At 49.9% G+C, this 20,497-nt stretch overlaps 2 protein-coding genes across 3 annotated transcripts in view; one reads left to right on the top strand and one right to left on the bottom strand.

Moving 5' to 3' along the window:
* CBFB (core-binding factor subunit beta) overlaps positions 1-20,497 on the bottom strand; it is a 244,321-nt gene that overhangs the window by 95,380 nt on the left and 128,444 nt on the right. The gene's annotated exons all lie outside the window — the stretch shown is intronic.
* The window catches only part of GNAO1 (G protein subunit alpha o1), a 139,478-nt gene continuing 128,386 nt past the window's right edge, over positions 9,406-20,497 (top strand). For both annotated transcript variants that reach the window (XM_054840299.1, XM_054840301.1), the window contains exons 1-2: positions 9,406-10,089; positions 10,184-10,226. In XM_054840299.1, the coding sequence (XP_054696274.1) occupies positions 9,972-10,089; positions 10,184-10,226 (161 nt within the window). In that variant the 5' untranslated portion in view covers positions 9,406-9,971. The remainder of the gene's footprint in view (positions 10,090-10,183; positions 10,227-20,497) is intronic.

The raw sequence follows: 20,497 nt of genomic DNA on the forward strand, positions 1-20,497 counted from the left end.
GACCTCATCTGCCCAGCACCATCACCGAAGTTGTTAGGAGACACTCCCTCCCTCCTACGTGTCTAGTGGAACCGGACGGAGATTTTAGGAGGCGTCAGTAGGGACGTGCCTGCCCTGCTAGGGCGGGAACCCGAGGGATTCAGTTCCCACTTGGCAATTCCGTACCTACGTAAGGATCCGGTGACCTGCTCTGCTGTTCCCTGCAACGTATTCCTATTACTGCCTCCCGAACAAACCTTTCTTTGAGGACTTGGCATGTATTTCTCCGCAGCACTGCAACAGAAATCATAAAGAATATTTCCAGGGAACGGAGCAGCCCCTGTCGAGACGGCACCTGGGATTTGGGGTTCTCTTTGTCACCCTCCTGGCACTCACGTGCAGCTCTCAACCCTCTGGTTTCACTGTGGCTCAGCAGAGGCCAGGATCCGAGAGTAAGACGTGGGACTGAAGTTCTTACAAGGAAGGAGAAAAACAGGCAGAGATTTACGCCCTGCCGGCCCCTGCCCGGCCCAGCCCAGCGACACAAGCATGTGTTTGTCCTGCCGTTCAGCACGGGCATCGCCCAGCAACCACCGATGCCGTTCGCTCGCCAGAGAAGCTGCAAGAAGGGGCCGGGGTACCGCAGGGCAGGGTGGCTGCCCGGGGCCGTTCCCGGCACGGTGCATCGAGGGGCACAGCCTAGCCCTGACCGACCGCGGAGCCGTTGCCAGGCTCGGCTGGCTCTGCTGGGCACCGGGGAACGGTCCTGCCTGTCGCACCGCGCCGCGTCCTGCGTCAGAGGGTGAGCAGAGCAACGCGTTTACCCAACTAAAGCCACATTTGCAAGCAGGTCCTTCTTTCCGCAAATATCTCCAGTATATCTGGCCGTTTAGTTGGGATTCACCGGGAGCGATTTGCTGTAGACTTGGGCAAGAGCTTAAACCCGCATTTGGTCCTGAGCCAGCCAGTCATACGACCCGTTCGCTACAATGGATAGAGGAATTACGTGACCTCACGACTTTTCTGTGTCAAAACTATATCCTCAGTTGCTTGTTGGTTATTTTGCAATCAGATGCTAAGGCACACGTGACTGACGCGGGGGCAAGGCACGTTTTATTTGCTTGACAACACTTTTGGAGCTGAGCAGCCAGAGACGCCTCCTGAGCCATCCTCCTCTTGCCAGCCGTACAGGTGCAAGTGCGATCTGGCTTCTGAGATATACGCGCCTCCGGTGCTAAGTTCACGCAGGTCAGGGCTGCCCTGGGCCAGAGGAGATCTACGGTTGTCGCATTAATCTCCAAACCCTCCACGATCACTGATTATTATCAAGAAAAACAAATGGCTGCTAAGACCCTTAGTCTCTGCCTTAGAGCAAACACATTTTAATTCTATCTTGGCATCAGCAGCAGACTTACATCCAGCCTGGATTTTTTCTCAGTACCTTCAGCCAAACAACTTCCAGCTTTGCACACAGAGGTTAAATCCTACCGCATTTATCTTCAGTACTTCAGTACTTAAAAAAAAACCCCCTCTCATTGACCTATTTTGTTCTTCATATCAAGCAAAACAAAGGAGAGAGGGTGGTAAGAAACATCATTCCTGTATACATATTTAGGGATCATCTACCTCTTTGCAAAGGTGGTCTACTCAGTAATCAAGAAGCTGATAGTAACTTACATTGACACAATGCCGTTCACCCCAAACACGACCACCAAACCATAGCACCGCATGTCACCTCCTGCTGAAAGGTGGAGTAGGGCAGGTGTTTAATAATTCAGTGTAATTGTCCCCAGCAGTGTAGGAGGTGAGGAAAAGAACACGACATCCCACGAAGAATTCAAGGAGAGAAAAAGCAAGAGGCAGCCAGCTTAGTCCTCATGGGAACTATGGATGCAGGGTGCCAGAGATCCCAGCCCAGCATCCAAAGCTCCTGGACACAATTCTGTTGGGAGATCAGGGAATTCATGCCCTACATTTGAAAACCACTTCTTCAGCAACAGAACAAGCATTTTCAGCCAAACCTGGGATCTCCTGGTCCAGGCAGCAGTCGAATATATCGCAGATAAACCGGACCACTACAGAAATCTGGATTCTTCATGCTGTGACAATGCATTTTTCAACATCCTAATCGTTAACGCAGAACTCTCTTGGGCTGGCCAGATGCTAAGTTTCCCACACCACCGAAATCATGGGGAATTTCACTGCTGCCCGGGGAAGCCATGAGAAACAGCCAACAGCATCCCTCTAGGGAAATGCACTCCTCTTGGTAAGCTGGGTATTTCCCGGCCGCGGTCAAACGCCGTACGTAAGGATGGCCGCACCGGGCCGGAGCCATGGGCCGGAGCCGCGGGTCCCCTCCGTTCTCGCCGAGGCCAAGGGAGGCTGCGGCAGGAGGGTACACGAGCAAGGCACCCGGACAGCAGCCTCGCAGCTCCCGACAGCCTGTCACCTGGGGACATCCGTAGCCAGAGGCAGTAATTTTGCGTATTTAATAACCTCTGATGGATCTTTTTTTCGTGGCTTTTTCCTTCCTGCTTTTTGAACCTGGATCGGGTTTAGCATCCAGCCAATATTTTGATATTAACGGAGTGCACCGATACTCCAGAGTTTGCTTCAGGTCCTGTTTCATCCTGAGGTGACTGAGATGTCATTTCCCCCAATATGACCTTCTCAGCGTAACACTGCTCGTTTCACACGTGCGGAATTTGTTCTCCCCCGCTCCCTCCCAGTGAAAGCAAGTCCTTGGCTTAGAGCATCGCGAGGGATGCTCGCGAAGGTTAACTTCAGCCAAGGACAGCCAGCCTCTATAGGCTCTCTTCAAAATCAAAGGTGAGAGATGATTCCCATTATTCATCCTCCGCTGGAGGAGTGTCTCTTTTCCCACCCTGATTATAGCCTCCGGCAGCTAAAGCTAGCCTTCGTGGATCACATCAGTACTTACAATCAGGAAGCGCCGCATGACACCGAAATAACACTTGGTAAAGCTAATGCTTATTTTAAATATTTTAGCACATATTTCTAATAGAAGAACAATGTGATAATTCCATACAAAAAAAAAAAAAACAAAAAACAAAAACCACAAAGCAAAAAAACCAAACCAGCCCACCACTGAAAGGTTTTTGCAGCGAAGAAGGGCAGGAGTTGTATGTAGCTAGTGGTATATTTGTGCTTGGAGTTAGCGTCTGAGAGCTGTGAAGTAAGTATACGCTCATATTTTCAGGGACTGAATTAGCATTCCTCAATAAGACCACTCGTCAGGACTACTTGTGGGAATGAGAGCTGCAAGGTTTCTGGATAGCATTTATATAAAAACAGGAATGTTCCTGAAGTGCTGTAAATGGGGCTGCTTAAATCGTCTATCAAATCTCGCGTCCGATGACAGTAGCTGACTGAGATGACACTCGTATGCAATCAGTCGCATGTTTGAGCTTGAATGCTTAATGCAGAAGGTTAAGCTTGGTTTCACCAAGACCAAGCAATGACTGATTATCCTACACAGAGGAGTCAAGACTACGCCTCTAACCGGCGCTCCTGGGTCGCCGCGGGAATTCTTTCATTCCTACTAAATCATCACCCCTGGTGTGGCGGCAGCAGGAATGGTGAAGGGCTGGCAGGGTCCTTGTCCCTCTTGCCAAGGTCAGCTTGTCCTCCTGACCCGAGCCAAGGTCACCCACCCTGTCTCATTTTTGGCACTCTCTCGCCCTTGCCTGAAGGACAACGTTGTATAGCTTCAGTTCCATGGCTTTTCAAGGTTACTGCTGCACCTGCTGAATCATTCACGCGAGTATATGTTTCTTACTGCAGAAAGTGGATGGGAGGAAGCTTCTTCCCCACTTCTAGATCTGTTCCACTTAGGCTCTCACGTCATCACCGAAGCAGGGATATCCGCACTACCATACAAGCAGAAATTGGATCAGATGGACAGAAAATAGTCCATCTTTATGTAAACCTGTCCCCAACAATGAAAATACCCGCAAGGGAATCTGTACTGATTTCCTCTCAATGATCAGCAGCAAAAGAGTTAATCATTTAGCTTCTGACTTACAAACCTTTCTCTCTATCTGCCCTGTGTCCCTGAACCACTAGAAAACGGAAAACATTGACACTGAAAAGCCTCCTTAGAGGTGGGAGTTGAAGTCACTGCAGAAAGGGGCGCGGAGTTCTCAGCTCATTAAGGGTTATCGACAAGTTCTCTCTCACTTTGAGAAAACATAACTTGGGGCTCTCTGCAGACTTAGGTAATGTCCTACTTCAGGCCACATAATAAATTTCTTTTCACAATAAGTAATAGAAACCTTTAATTTTATATTAAAAACCCTTTATTGTGCAGAAACTGAAGTGGATGCTTGGGAAACGGTTGGTGCGAGCAACAGTACTGAGCGGTGCTTTCATTCAGCTGCCGTCTTCTGGGACTGGTAGCAGACCAGCTCCAAGAGCTCCTCCAGCCCCGGTACATGCAGTTCTCCTCCGCTTCCCCGGCACATCTTCTATCTGGCACTCGGTACTTTCCTCTGAACACATCCCAATCCCTCGCCGTTCTTCTCCTCTCCGTGGCACGAGAGACTTGAACACAAAACTTTCCAAGGTTAGTACTTTGAAGACAAGCTGTTGTATTTCTCTGTCATGCAAACGTGTTAACCCCTGCCACCCTAGATGGCAAACATCTCTAGCCCCATGAGCCCTAGCCCAAAAACTTCACCTAATTCCAAGGCAGGAGCCGTCAGTAACTCCCAGGTCCTGCAGTTAGCATCACCCACCTGGGCAGGCGTGAAAAACTAACAACAAAAGTAGGATTTCCAGCATTTCTCTAAACTCGGTCAGGCTGTCCAACTTCTTGACGCCAAGTATATTGCAGGTCATATTCTTATCCACAGGTTATTTGTTATTTTTTTAATATTGATACCTCATTCTTGTTTCGATGCCTATTTTCCGTACAATAAACCCACCCCACACCTTCTCTTCCCTTCCTACTTCTCCAAGTCGCTAGTCAAATTCCAAGGTGCTTCCTCATTTGATTTGCTGGAGTAGAACACATTTGTGGGGTACGGAGTAAGAGTGAAGTAAGGATATTTGCAATTTGACCTAGTGCATTTCATTAATCCTTCCTCCATCAACCACTTAACCTTTATGGGCGTTCTTATTGCCTCTCATTGTATTGATTTCTGTCCATTTCTCCAATTTAGTGAGATCATACAGTATTTTAAACCTGTCTTCCACTGCATAACTAGGTTTAGCTGGGGGGTAATTGACATCAATTTAAAGAATGAAAAATTAGGCTGAATATCCGGGGAAAACGTCCTAATGGTGAGATCTGCTAGAATGCATTGCTGTCTCTCCATGGGATCGGTGGCCGCTCCATTAGCATGAGCATTAAACCTGTACTGAAGGAATATAAGATTATAGATTGGACAGAACAATCCTGAAGTAGGAGGGGAAAGACAAACTGCAGAGCGTTGCAGCTTGGCTCCTATGGTCATCTCATCCTGGATTTGCCCCACTCCCTCTTCATACCACCCACCAGTGGGTGCTGAACCAGCAATATCAACTAATTACAGGGACGGGATCCAATGTGATGCTCCCTCCGATGTTATTGCAATTTCAGTCATGGTGGTGGGAGGGTTGTGGTAGCTGTGGGACTTTAAAAAAGGGGAGATTTAGATTAGATATTAGGAAGAAATTCTTCCCTGTAGGGGTGGTGAGGCCCTGGCACAGGGTGCCCAGAGAAGCTGTGGCTGCCCCTGGCTCCCTGGCAGTGTTCAAGGCCAGGTTGGATGGGGCTTTGGGCAACCTGGGCTGGTGGAGGGTGTCCCTGCCCATGGCAGGGGTGGCACTGGGTGGGCTGGGAGGTCCCTTCCAACCCAAACCAGGCTGGGACTCTATGATTCTATGATTCTATGATTCTATGATTCTGTGATTCTGTGATTCTGTGATTCATCTTCCCTGAGGCTCACTGGATAGTTTTCCCACCCTGTTTTCCCACCTCCTGGCAAGCTGTGAGGCATGCAGTGGTGGCATCCAAGAACACGTGCTGGCATCAGTGGCAGGGGTTTGCAACGCTCCCCAAGGCCACATCTGGACTGTGAGAACAGATGGGCTTCCTAAGTCCTGGATCCAGAGGTGCTCCCTGGCTCCCACGTCACCACACCTCCTCCTCCGTTCCTCTGCGAAAGAAAACAAGATGCCTGGGCTGGAAGACAGCCAGAGCACTCTGCAAACCCCTGACCCGGGACGGTGAGGTGTGCTGGAGTGCAGATCTCTCCCAGGTCTGGATGGAGCCAGGAGAATCATTAGAGATACCCATCACCCGCAGGAAGACAACACACAAAGTCATCACCTATCCCACAACATCACGTTGGCACAGTCTGTTTCAAAGGCATCCGTCAGTTCTGGTCCCATCCTTCACCTCTCAAAGAAATGACTGTCATCTGACGAATTTTTCTAGCAGAATGGTTGAAAACCGATTGCAGAAAGAAGGCTGTTTGTGCCGAGGCACGGATCAGAGATACAGGAGGAGGAGGACTTTGGTTTAAAATACACTGCTGACTCTCAGGTTTGTAAAGATAACAGTCCAAACAGAAACAAGCGTGCTCTTTATGCACCTCGAGTGAAATAGTTTAATTGTGGGAACGGCCAGAAAAAAAGGTTCTCCTCCCCACCTTTTATGTAGAGGTTCTGTCATATTTAAGGGAAAAAAAAAAAAAAAAAGCCTATTTTCATCTGAAGTTGTTACTGCCAGCAACCACTTTTTATTGAAAGAGGACTTCTGTCAGCTCCTGAAAAATGGAAACATCATTTTCAGCAACAAACCCCAACGTGTTTATCTCAAAAAAAAAAAAGTAGGCTGGGATGTATTTTAATTGTTTGGTGGGGGAGGCAGGCTTTTTTCTTTTCAGGTTCTTGAAATTCATCTGCCATGAATAAGCAGATTTTTCAAAAAAATTAAATTTCCCTCTAAGAAAATTTCAAAGGAAACATTTCCATCAGCTCGGCTCAATTACCAGCAGCATAAAAATGGCTCAAAAATGGCTTAATTTCACAGCTGCTCCCCTGAATCTAAGAGCTGAGAGAGCAAGGAGAAGACTCGCCCATCTCTGATTTTCTCTTATGAAAGAAATTAGGAGATATTCGTGTAGCGATGGGGATGTGCATGGGACAAAGGGCCGGGTGCGGACTCAGCACTGGTCAAGCAGAAGAGAAATAATTTTCTCCGTGGCAGGAGGTGCAGGCTACAAATTTGTGAGATAACAAGTAGCCGGAGGCTGATAGAAAAGACTAATTCTCTTAGTAAAACCCTTGGAGAGTATCCCAATATGACTCTGAGGCTGGCAAGCGGCTGGAGAAGATGGGAAGTAAATGCAGCCATCTCCTGAGGACACTGCCTTTGGATTTCTTGATTGTGCTTTTCCTATACGGCACTTTTCATAATGCCCTCTGGCTAGAACCATTGAAATGAAACTTATTGATTGAAATTCGGATCCTATTGATTTTACACAAGAGATTTGCGCGAATATGAAAGAGCAGGAACTGCTCTGTAACCGCTCCCATCTCCCTTTAGTCCCTGCTGAACGCAAGCGGTAGGCTTGCTTGTCCATCTCAGTTCCCCGAGCTTCCAGAAATAAATTACCCAAAATTCAAATATACGGTGCCTATTAGCTCACAAATGTGCGGTAAATATTACTGGTCCCTAAATACACTAACATTATTTATGAGTTCCCTTTTGCTTGCTTTTGCCTGGTTCCGTCTCACACCTCCTCTTTACCTTGTTAACTGCACACCATGTTTTTCCCCTTCATTTCACAGGTGAAGCGGGAAGAACATGTTCTGGGAGGAAGGTGGGATGGGAAACGGCGCTGGAAGGAGATGATGTTTGGCTGGAAGGAAAGCGCCAGGGAAGTCGTGCTTAAAATACTGTAAGTGGTATTAGAAATCGTATTTCTACCCCTAATGGAAGGGTCCTGGATATGGGAACCGCAGAACTCAGGACAGCAGGTCAGAAGATCCCAGAGGAAGCAGCGAACAGAGGTCTGAAGTGGAAAACCAACACAGCGTGAGTGCACAGTCCCCCATGCCCGCCCCCACAAGCGGCAGCCCGCTGCCCTCCCCGAGCCCCGGCGAGGCAGCCCCAGCACAGCATTTCCCTCCCACAGCACCGGGGTGCTCCTGTCAACCCTCCTGTAGCCGTTTGATATTTGGCAGGGAGGTGGAGCGGGCTTTGGAGGCAAAATCAGCTGCCTGCCCGTTGAACATCTACTTCCTAACAACCCGACCTCCCTTTGCAGACTTGTTGCTTATCGAAGCGGTGGGTGTTCCTTCTGTGCATCAGGCAGCGGTCCTTCATTTTGTTCATTTTAGTTTGATGCATTCCAGCTTGCTGCGCTCAACACTTCATTCTTTTCTTTCTGCATCTTTTTATAGGCAGACTGTCACACATCAATCAATGTTATGGATTAAAGTTGAATATATCGTGACTTGTCTGGGCCAGGATGAAAGCATCTTAAACAAAGTGCTATTTATTTTATTTTCCCCATTGACATTTGTTTTCTTCTCTATTTCCGACCTTGTGAAATGGCAAAACCTGCCAGGGAGACTGCAGGATTTTAACTCGCTAGAATTCCTAAATAATTGTTAGATGTCGTGGAATGGTTATGACAAGAAGACAGGTGACCTGGCGAGCAGAGATCTGTGATTGCACTGCAACGCAAAAGAAAACAAACCCAACCTGTTGATCACACTGATGGAAAACAATCCAAAATGGTGGTGAGACTTGAGGCCTTGCATCAAGCACGTAAATGATGCGCATCACAAGCGATGATCAAAATGACCTATCTGTGAGGAGCTCGAGAAGGGCGAGGAGCTCGAGGAGGATGAGGAGCTCGAGGAGGATGAGGAGCTCGAGAAGGGCTCCTCGCAGGTTAAACACGCCGCACCGCGGGGTGGACACAAGCATGCGGGGAGCCAGGGCCCGCACGCAGCGTGGGGCTGGGGCACGGCAGCCCCGGGCCTTTGGGGAGCCCAACGCCCACGGAAAGCCGCTGCCCCGGCCGGGCATCTCTCCGTCCCCACGCACTGCTGGGCCAAGGCAGACCCCAGCCCCGAGTCACCGGGGAGGCAGGAGCTCAGGGCACCGGCCTCCCGTCCGGGTGACGGCAGCGGCGCGGGGGAAGGCGCAGCAGCCGGGGTCACGGCCTCCCTCTGACCGGGGCGACCCCTCCTGTGCCGGGCGGCGGGCAGGCTGTGCAGCCCGGGCCTGACGCCGTGGCGGCGCCTGCCCTCAGGAGAGCGGCGGAGGGGACACCCACACACACACACCCCCACACACACCCCCGCTCGCTCCGGCGGCGCCTCACGGGCAGCGGCGGCCAGGCCCGGCGGCGGGGCACAGCGCGGGCCCGGGGCCGCCGCGAGCATGCGCGAACCGCGCGCGTCACGGGAGCGGGCGAGGCCGGCGGGAGCGCGGAGCCCCGGCGCGCCCCCGCCCTTCGCTGCCGCCGCTCCCGCGCCTCCATCCGGCTCCGCCGAGCGCTGCCAGCGCGCCCCGTCGCCGCCGCCCGTTAGAGACCCGCCGCCCGCCGCAGAGGGGAGAGCGCGACAGCCGGGAGCACGGGAGAGGGAAGGACCCTCCCCCCGCCGCGAACCCTCTTCTTCCTCCTCCTCCTCCGCCTCCGCCTCCGCCTCCGCCTCCCGGCCGGGAAGAGCTCGCCGTGCCCGCAGCAGCCCCGCTGGATGCACTGAGCGCTCGGGCGCGGGGAGAGGGGCAGGAGGGAGCCGGGAGCCCCGCCGCGGAGGCGCTGCGCTGCCCGGAGGCTCACGGCCATCTGCTTTAATTCTTTTATTCCCCCCCCCGCCCGCCCGTGGCTGGCTTTGCCCCTGCCTCCTCCTCTCTGCCCGCGGGAGCCAGCCCAGGCGGCGGCGGCGGCGGGGGCTACTCTTTTTTTTTTTTTTTTTCTTCCCCCCCCCCTTTTTTTTTTTTTTTTTAAATTTTCGTCGCCGCCATGGGATGTACCCTGAGCGCCGAGGAAAGAGCCGCCCTGGAGCGGAGCAAGGCCATCGAGAAGAACCTGAAGGAGGACGGGATCAGCGCCGCCAAAGACGTGAAACTCCTCCTGCTCGGTGAGAACCCGCTGGCGGCTCCCCCCCTGCCCCGCGTCCCCTTACCCGCCTCCTTCCCCGCGCTTATCCCCCCCCTTCCTCTCTCTTTCAACAGGGGCCGGAGAATCGGGAAAAAGCACCATCGTGAAGCAAATGAAGTAAGTCCCGTGGGAGAACCGGAGGGTGGGTGGGTGGTAGAGAAGTAAACGGCGTTAATGGGGAGGGAGAACGGGGCGGGGGAATCCGCTGAGGTGAGTGAGGGCCGCGGGCGCCATGTTTACCTGAGGGGACCGGGAGGGCGGGAAGGCGGGGGAAAAAGGGAGGGGGGGGGGAAAGGCCCCGCTCCCGCTGCTGTTCAGGGCCGATGTGGTGCTGAAGTCTCGCCCGGCGGCCTCGCCCCTCGGCGGGCGGGGAAGGGAGGGGAAGGTGGGCTGCGAGCGGCCGCGGATCGCGGCCGCTCGCAGCCCACCTTCCCCTCCCTTCCCCGCCCGCCGAGGGGCGAGGCCGCGCAGATGTCCCCGTGAAGCGAACCGCTGTCAGTTAAGCTTAATGTCTGCTATCTATCGGCTCTGCGGATTTAAATCAAGGCTCCCTACCGCTCCAAAGCCCCTTTTATTGAGATTTTTTTTTAGCCTCTCTCAATTAATGAAAGACGGGTTTGGCCGCCCATCATCAATTCAATTCAAATCTCTTCTGTTAAACCCTGACCCTGGGGTACGGGTCTCCCGACGTGGTTTCCAGAGCCCGGGGCTGCTCCTCGCTGGGGCTCCCTCTCCCTGTGTTTAATTAGACATTACTGTGCAATAAACAGCGGTTAAAAAAAAAAAAAAATCCCACCGCACGGTCTCTTCCAACCGTGGCTGGAGTAATTGCATCCGATAGGAAAGCGGGTGCAGCGGAAAGCTGATGAAGGGGTGGAGGTACTCCCGTGGCAGGGTTATTTTATTTTATTCCCCCCCCGCCCTTCCTTCTTTTTAATTAAAATACAATGAAATACCCCGGCCTCCCACCGAAACAGACATGATGGGCAGGTTCGAGGCGGGCGCCATCACGGAACAAGCCCGGGCGCTGGTTCAGGGTCTGGATTTCAGTCGGGGAGAGGCACGGAGCGGTTGCTGCTTGGCGATGCCGGTGGTTGCAGAGGGATCCGTGGCTGGGAGGAGGCCCCCCCCCCCTCCCCCGGGAACCGGGGTTGCTTAGCGAGGGGGAGAGACAGCAGAGCTGGGTGTGGATGGGTGTGCAGGGAGGAGGGGGTGCAGGCGGCGCTTCGCGGTCCCGGGAGTGGGTGCCTTTGCGGAGATGCGGGGGGGTTGGCCGCCGCGGGGGTTGGGGTTGTGCCGGCCGGCGGGCAGGTCCCGGCGCGGCTGTGGCTTTCAGGCGGTTCGCGTGGTGGACAGCGCCCAGCGGGGACTCGAACCGCCGGCAGCGCTGCCGCTTCGGCACCTCTCGGCTCCTCCCGGCGGCGGCCGAGCGCCGCGCTCGGTTGCCTTCGGAGAGCGCTCGGAGGCGGGTCGGGGAGAAGCCGAACGGACTCGGAAAAAGCCGAAGGGTCTCGTGGCCGCTCGGCAATCTGTTGCCCTGCTCTCCCGTAGCCGCCCCGGGTGTGCGAGTGTGCGTGCGAGTGTGCGTGCGAGTGTGCGTGCGCCGCGGGGGCAGATCCGGGCCTTCAGCCCAGCGCCTCTCCTGCCAGGGTGGCTTAGCGGGTGACCCGGATATTTCCGTATCAGCTCCGTGGCCGCCGTGTCCAGCCCTCGGGGGTTCACGGGGAGCTAAGGCACCATCTGCGCCTGAGGCAGTGCTTTTCCCAAGGCACTGCGGGGCTGGGAGGTCTCGCTGCGAGGAGGCTCTCCTCCGGCGCACGGTGGTCTCCGCAGCTTTTCCCACCGACATTTGTATACCCTACTTCTGTAAAGGCTCTGAGCTTCTCCTTTAGCGGTTTGAAAGGGGGCTTTCCACCCCAACAGTTTGATTTGGGGCTGGGGTTGGGTGGGTTTCATTTGCACTTGTTTGTGTGCGAGAGGTGGATCAGGGGAGATACTACTGCAGATGAACACCAATAAATTATTTAATCTCTAGGAATTGCTTCTGCAGAAGCATGCTGGAATGGCGGGCAATGGGTTTTGGTGGAAGGGAGAGGCTGTGGGTACCACAATAGTGGTGCAGCAGTGCATACACACAGAGCCCATAAGCAAGAGGGCAGGCGGTGACCACGCTGGCTTACACAACTAGTGTACAGTGACTCCTGTTTTCCAAAGAGCAGAGCTCTTGGGTTTTTTGAAGCAAATTGTATCAAGATAATAACCTGTTTGCTGGACTAGATCCGTATATTGAGGATTGAAATATGTCCCATTATATATATATACACACACACACATATATAATTTTTATATATGTGCATATATATTTTTTCCATGAAACAGCCTTAAAGTAATGCATGCTAGGCTTGCAGCTTTGTTACCTGACTTGAAAATGCCGAGAAGGCTGCTATGGTGAAAGGGCTCTTAGTGTCGGAAACTGGGAGGCGTCCGCCAGTGTGGAAACTCCAGTGAACTGTGGGGAGGCTGGGGTGGGGACAGCGGTGTTGCTATGAGCACAGCAGCAGGCATCTGGAGAGAGCCGCGCAGCCGCGGGCACCGGGGAGAGCGATGTGCAGGGAACAACTCGGGGAAATTAACATTTCTGAAAATTAATTTAAATATAATGTAGGCATTAGCATTTCACCTGGTCGAGCTCCATTAGACAGGCTTGCTGAGAACCTAATGAATTCTTAATAAAGATTAAATCGCATGTTCATTAGATTTTGATGAAAGAGACTGCTATTTTATTTTTTTAATACTGTGCTATTGGTGTGCTTCTAGATAATAAATCTCATCCTCATGAATGGCTAAAGCAGCTTCACTCTTGGATATTGCCTTGAAAAGAAGCACAGGAATCTGTAGACAGATGAGAAAATGCTAAGACAAAGGAACAGAGAGCAGACATTGCTACAGAGGACTAAGAAGAGGTTACACGCTGTCCAGTTAATCCTTGAAATATTAGGTAGCGAGAGAAGAAGTGACAGGTAGAAATTACAATAATTTGAGAGTGTAACCAGGATGGGGACTGGGATTTGTAAAATTCATTAAGGATGTTTTAGTGAAATAGTTGGAGATACCTTTCAGCTGGGGAGCGGGGAGTTATCCAGCAAAGAAAGAGGTACTAGTGAATGGCAGAGAGCTGGAACCGGAGGGTAGCCTGCACATCTCAAACAGTAGCAACACAGGCTAGGAATGGCACTTTTCCTAGCACCCAAGGTCATTTTGACACCCTTAACTCTTGCGCTTTGACTACACCCATCTCGGCTGATTAGGTTTGCTTGTTATTTTATCACAACCAGTCCCTCAGTCCAGATACTTTCATCCATGCCTCAAAATGCAAGGTCAGGGCCAAGCTAATCAGGGGAACAGTCAGGAAAGGTGCGGTTGTGCCATGAAAGTCAATGAGACTCCAGAGTATGCCACAGTGTTCAGAATCCGGCTCTGATCAGATTCTGTTTTTACTCGGCTTAAACTAAAAACTAGCTTTAACCAAGCAAATCTGGGGCCTCCTTTTAAGATCCAAACCAGAGAGTGAGAGTTACCAGACGAGAGAAATTCGTCTTCCACTCCCACCGCCCCATCTCAGCAAATTCACTTTGCTGTAGGACTGCAATGCATGTCAACACGTTTTAGATCTTATATCTTGAGATAACTGTTGAGCACATGCAGAATCTGGAATATGTGATCTTCTATTCTGGAATACCTGGATTGTAGCACGGAATCAAGACTGCTGTTATTCTAGGATATTTTTGTGGGGACTTACAACTCTAGTGAATGTGTTTGTTCATCAAAAGCCCCAGCCTAGGAAGACACCAAGCATATCTCCGTCTGTTACTGCTCAGCAGAATACTTAAATACGTGCCACGGTCCAGTGGTGAGCAGGGATGGACTACTCAGGTGAGGACACCATCCGCTGCCATCAGCATGAAGCTTCTAGGGAATTTAGGGTTTAACTGCTAACGCAGAGAGGCTGAGTTAGCTGGCATGGCTTCAAAAACAAGGTCCTGCCACCTACTCAGCAGCAGCCGTTCTGGATGGTGAGCCAGGGCAATACTTCGCCTTCCCAAATGAAGAGTTAGCGATGGCTGTGGCATTCAGGAGGCGACATGGCTTCATCTGCCCACAGGAAAAATCTTGGGGTTTGGATTTTTGCCTCTGCAGAAGCAGCAGCTTCTGTCCCCTGCTGAGCTGGGAGCAGAGAGCTGGGTCCGGCTCCCTCTCACAAGATGCCAGAGCTTCCAGCCCTGCATGTCCTCCAAAACAGCTGTGCCTCGCTTCACCAGCAATGCTGGCAGTACCTCACTTGATAGGCTTCTTTGCTGTGCCATTTTTTGCAAAATGTTTTTATGTTATGTACGACAAGGATGGGAATAAGCAATCAGGAGAAAAATACACTAGCGTACAATGCTTATCTTTAAATATCTACTATCTTCTCCCCAGCAGCCATCAGTCCCAATAGCTGTCTGATATATTGCTTTGACCTTTTTCAAAAAGCCCCTCAAAACAGCCCCAGGCTCTACTTGCTCTCTGTGTAACTGAATTACTTATAATCTAATGAACTTCTTCAGAGTGCGAAGCAGTCCCCGCCCACTGGTTTTACAGCCCATCTCAGCAATTTGATGGTAAATGCCATTGAAACGAAATGATGTGTTGTGAACACCCACATGAGTGCTCTTTGCTGCATGTCTGCGTCTCAAAGCTGTAGGGATTTCACACTTGCAACCCCTTCCCCCAGGAATACCTCACCCCCACGGGGGCTTATCGCGTGGGGCTGCTTCGCCTCCGTGGCGTGTTCCTGGGGAAAGGACTGCAAACTGCATCTGTCCTGCTCCTCAGCGTGGCTTTTCTGCTCTGCGGCACTGGGTGCAGACCCCACTCGGCCACGGATGAGCAGGAAAATGGCCCCGCTGCCTTGCTCCCATCCGGGAGCTGTTTGAGCACGGTGTGAGCTGGCAGCCCGGAGGCACGAACCTCACTAGAGCATCAGGTCAGACAGAGCTGTCCTTCTCCTTCCTTGTCTCCTGCTCTGTTTTCCAGGATTTCTGTGACTTAAGGCCCAAAGTAGGGCAGCGACAGGCTGCATCTGGGCAGTATTTGAACTGAGTTTCAATAGGCACAGGAAAGAGCTGCAGCCGTTCTGGTGAAGTTGTGTCATTCTCCCTGCTCCAGTGCACTCTGCCCTGGGTGTGGATTTGGCACAGTACGTATGGTGTACTGTTGCTCTTCAGACCCAGCAGAGAGGCAACTCTGGCGGGGCTGTTTTGGCAGTGAAACCTGTACCTGCTAGTAAACTGCCTGCTGTGGCAGCTCTGGGGTGTAGGGGTGACAGCTAATCAGTGTGTTGCCTGCCCTGAGGAAGGCAGAGTCTCCGACCAGGGCAGGAGAGATCACCCTGGTGGAGTCTGCTGCAGGAGGGGGCTCTCCCTCGCTGCAGCTTTTTTCCCCACCTCCTTGCCAGATGCTTTCTTGCATCCCTGGATGCTGCGGGTGCCATGTTCCACGCCCTGCAATGGCACAGCACAGGGAGACTGCCTCTGAACCAGGCAGGAATAAGAGCTGGGAACAGAGGAAAGTGAGGCTGTTCATTTTGGCGTGTAGTTGCAAAGGGGTTTCAGCACTTATTTCCTTCCTTTTGGATTATTAATTGTGTTTATAAGCCAAAACATTAACAACCATGGTTCGTTCTTTTAGACTTCGGGTTCTTGTTATTAGACTGAGAGAGATTTCAGAGAAAAGCGGTAACAATATTAGCAGGGAAGACGGAATACATTTTGGGTTTGGGTTTTTTCTTTTTCCTTGACAGTTCTTAAATTGTTTCTTGTTTTAGGGACTCATAAAAGTAAAAATATCTTTCAGTGACAACAGTGAACTGCATAGCTTCTCCTCTTTCAACCTAGTTTTAAAACCTTAAAAGAAATTTGCCTGTCATATTCTGACATGACACATCTAGTCCTGTTGGAAATGTTTTAGCAATCTAATGAGATGAAAGCGGTTCTTTTAATGAGCTCTGAAGAAAGAGACAAATCTGCTGCACAAATGTAACCAGGGATCTGTTTTATTTTACGGCTTGGCTAACCCAGAAGTTGTAAGAGACAGTAGATTGAGTCATGACAGATGAAAAAAGGTTGTGGTTTTCCTCTTCAGTCTGTCCTTTCCCATCTGTCTGGGATACAACTTCATATCTGATGTGAGTTCTCCAGTATGCCTACCTGGGGAGTATGGAGAAGATAATCAAAATGGGGGAGGAATGAAAAAGAGACAAATAATGGAGGTAGAGGCACTTTGTTGGCTCTTCTGCTTGGTCTGGTCAAGAGAAAGAGTGAAATGAAGAAATGCTTTGCTGCTGGCCAAGGTTCCTGGTCACCTGGAGAATGAGAGCCAGGCACTCAGTAATGTCTTACAGTCTCATAATTACCTGCCTGTGGTAGAGCTAGTTTTCCTCAGCCGCTTTGCAGAGTTACAGCCTACCCCTGTAAGTATCAAGCTCCCCTGGTTTCCCCTGGATTTGCAGGATACAAAATCACAAATGAGTGTCGAAGCTGGTGGATTTCCAGCCAGAAAGCCTGATACAAGTGCAGGGTCTAAGAGCTCAATCTTGCAAACTTTTGAGTTCATTCACCTCCTGCTCAAGCTGTGAGGAAGGTAAAAAGCTTTTCTTTTGAGCCAGCAGCAGTTCACACTGCACAGGACCTGTCCTCTATACTCTGAAGTCCATGGTTAAACCCTGAGTGCAACTGAGTGCAGAAGACAGGATTTGGTCCTTTGTTCATTATGAGAGCGTGAAGAGGAGCTTGGGCAGAAGAGAATTGGCAAAACCTTCTCAAATTCAGGTGGTGTGGGTATTTAAGAGTCTTGTCACTCTTCCTGGTGCAATTGCAAATCTCCTGAGATCTGCGCTTTTCTGTAGAGCCTGAAATTGCTTCTGTGGAGCCTGGATTCGCATGATGACTGGGCGAGCTTTGCTTTCAGGGGTTCTTTGCTTAGTTCTCTGTTTTGTTTTTGAAAGAAAACTTCCATCTCTCCTCTCTTCACAGAAAAGTTAAAAAATAAACGTTCTTATTCTAGCCTATGGACTCAAGAATTCAGAGTAAAATAAAAAAGAGCCCAAATGAAGACAAGGAAGTGAAATACATCTCAATTGCTTGGTTATTCCTGCTTTGTTTGGGTTTTTTTTCTTGCATTAGCAAGATTGAAACCAGCAACCTCACTTACTTCAAATCAATTTGAATGCTACTGACCCCAAATTCTGTCTTTGACCTCACTGGACTTTGGGCTAAGTTCTTCCTACACTGAAGATGATGTCTGTTCAATGTAGAATTTTTATGAGGTCTGATGAATTTCAAATGTTTGTGTGGCACTTGGTGGGATACTGGAAATGGCTAAGTTTTATTCATAAAAACAAAACCAGGAAACAAAAAGGTCTGGAAATCACATTTTAAAAAGCATAGGCACATTAAACCTAAGGCCATTTTTCTTACCTCAAAAATTCTTTTATTGCATTCTTAGAGGGAAATATTAATGATTTTTGCCACGATTTTCCTAATGCTGAAGAAATGCTCTGCCTAATGTAAAAAGCCACCTAAACTGTTAATTGAATCATTCGCATTTTATTTTTAAGACCACTCATGCAAATGGCAGATGTAGGGAGGTTGGAGGATTACAGTCCTGATTATAAGATGCTGTTAGGATTCTGCCTGAAATCAGAAAATGCAAAAGGCTGAAAAATGCTACCGGATAACACAAAGCAAAGGAACGGATGGTTTTCTAGTGCTGAGCAGAAGGGAGAAAAAAGTCCTTTAATCCAAAGCTCAATCATTGTGTGCTTATTGCGATAATAGAATAAAACTCTTGATGGAGGCATTTCTTAGCTTACCAATAAAAGTGCTTACCCTCGCCAGTTTTCAAGTTAATTGAGAAAGAACTGAGGAGCGCGCTCTCAGAAGGGAGCCCAGGGAACTGTGTAGTAAGCTGACATCACGCCTATTTTCAAATGGCTAATCAATAATATTTTTGACATTGAAAGAGAAGAATTGGCAGAGCTGAAATTGCTTTGTTTTTCTTCATTCTTGGGCATGTCCTGCTCTGCTTGGTCACCAAAAATTCTATCTGTTCATCGGCAGACCTTTCGACTGAGTATAAAACCTGTAAGCTTAAAACAAAGGAGCTGAAGTACACCAGCTTGAGAGAGAGAAAAGAGGTGTGGGTAACGCGGGGTCCTCCCACGACTTAACGAGTTTGAGCCATGGCTATTAGTAACCCTCCTCTCCCCTATTAGGCCATCCTGTGGGATTTTGTGTCCTCAGGAGCCAAAGACAATTTATCATACATTCTGTTTGATACAGGATAGCTTGTGCGATCTTTCAACAGAAATTCTGTTGGTTAATGATGCAGGAATTGCTTTTGGGGAAAGGCTGGGAGACGCTGATCCTAGTAAATGTGTTGAGGTGCTAATCACCGTTCTCTGAGAAAACCTAAACGTGTTGGCTGAGTGTTCAGGGAAAACTGGGAGCAGGTTTTGGCAGAAGCAGGATCAACGCTAGTAGGAAATACAGGGTTTAATAACAAGGAAAGGGATTTTCTTCTCTTTGGCACGTGGCAGACTACTTTGCGTAGAAACGCAGGGGTATGTGTTTCTCAATGGCAGGCCATGAGGGGTGTCTCCAGGAGCTGCTTCAGTGAGCGGAGAGAGGCTCAGTGGGCTTTCACTGGCCCAGAAGAACACCCTGCTCCAGAAATACCCTCTTCAGAGAATTCATCACCCCAGCGTTGGCACCTTGGCAGGGATGCTGGGAATGGAGGTTTCACCTCCGTGCATGTCCCTCCTCTGAAACATAACCCCCCCAGTGCTTAAAACAGTCTGAAAGGCAGAGCAGTGACTCAACTTGCTTTGAGGCTCTCCAGCAACTTCAGACTTGTGTTAAATGCTCTTGTCTACAAGAGCATCATCAACAGCAACTTGTACACACCGTAACAGTCTGGTACAAGACTTGGAGCATTTCTCTATCAGCTGGGAGTCATTACAGAAGGGGATGAGATAAGAACGGGCCTGTATTGAGGAGAATATCACTTAAATGATAAAAATGTATACTACCTCTTAGCAGAATTTGGTTATGTATCCTCTCCCTGTTAGAGCTGATTGGAGTTAGTGGCTCCAATTTTAAGGCATTAAGCGAAAGTGCATAGGAAAGGCTGAGCGCACAAAATGGATGTACAGCAGAATAATCTAGATAACAAATGAGAGGTTTTATTGCTAGATTTCTGGAGCTGTGGTATGCAGTAGCTCGCGGTGATGTAGTGATGTTTCCTCGCTGCCGGTACAGCGCTCCTTAATCATTACAGCCCTGTTCTTTGCCGCCTCGGTAGCGTGGGCCTTGCTGTAATCCAGCTCCTGCCTTCACAGCAAAGGTGGTGGCATTATGTCATTTTGACAGCTCTCAATGAAATAGTACCATGTCTGTATTTCTGGAGGAATTTTGTGTGGAACTAGGGCAGGCCAGCTCTGGGTCTCTCCAAAGTTCACGGTGAGATTTTCAAATCACTTCCAGGACACCACGATGTGGATCTGCATGCCCTAATTTGAGATCGTGATAGCTAAGCCTACCTGAATTCCTCATCCTCTCCTGTGCTCCTCTGCAGCTGGCATGTCAGGGCATGTGCTCATCCACAGCATGGAGGTTTTTGCTTAGCTTCGTCCACAGGAGGGATGTACCACCCTCATAATGAGTTTTAAATGTAACAAAATCAGGTTGGCTACTTAAGTAGTGCAGAACTGAGGTTTTGACTCAGTATATTTTGGGAATCTGTCCTTATTGACTCACAGCCTCTTTACATCTATAAGCAGTGCAAAAGGGTATTACAGCAGGGGCGGTTATAGCTTGCTGCGGCTAAACCAGCTCTTTCCACTGGCCAAATAGAGCTCTTTCCACATGGCCCTTGTGAGAATGAGAAATGAGTCACTTGTTGGCAGGTTGGTAAGATGCACTGACGCCCGTGGGGTAGATGTTCCTTTCCAAGGTTAGGTGGGAACCCCATCTCATTGCCTACAAATCCTAAACCGGGCAGATATTTATTGCCGTATGTGCGTACCCCCACCGCAGATGTTGCAGAGCCTTTACCATCACACTTCATCAGTAACACTAGCACAAATCACTGGGATAAAAGAAAATTGCCGTGATGAACATACACCTCAGAACATCATCATACTGTTCATTAATCACCAGTCACCCTTCGGTGATTAATTATTTAGCCAAATTGGACAGATTTCTCCACATGAATGAGAAGATGTTTACTTAATAAAGCAGAAAGCTCCTGGTAGCGTGCCCTTGTTTTCCTCAATTTAGCTGTACAATAAA

This window comes from Grus americana, chromosome 13 (assembly GCF_028858705.1).
Source record: "Grus americana isolate bGruAme1 chromosome 13, bGruAme1.mat, whole genome shotgun sequence".
Lineage (NCBI taxonomy): Eukaryota > Metazoa > Chordata > Aves > Gruiformes > Gruidae > Grus > Grus americana.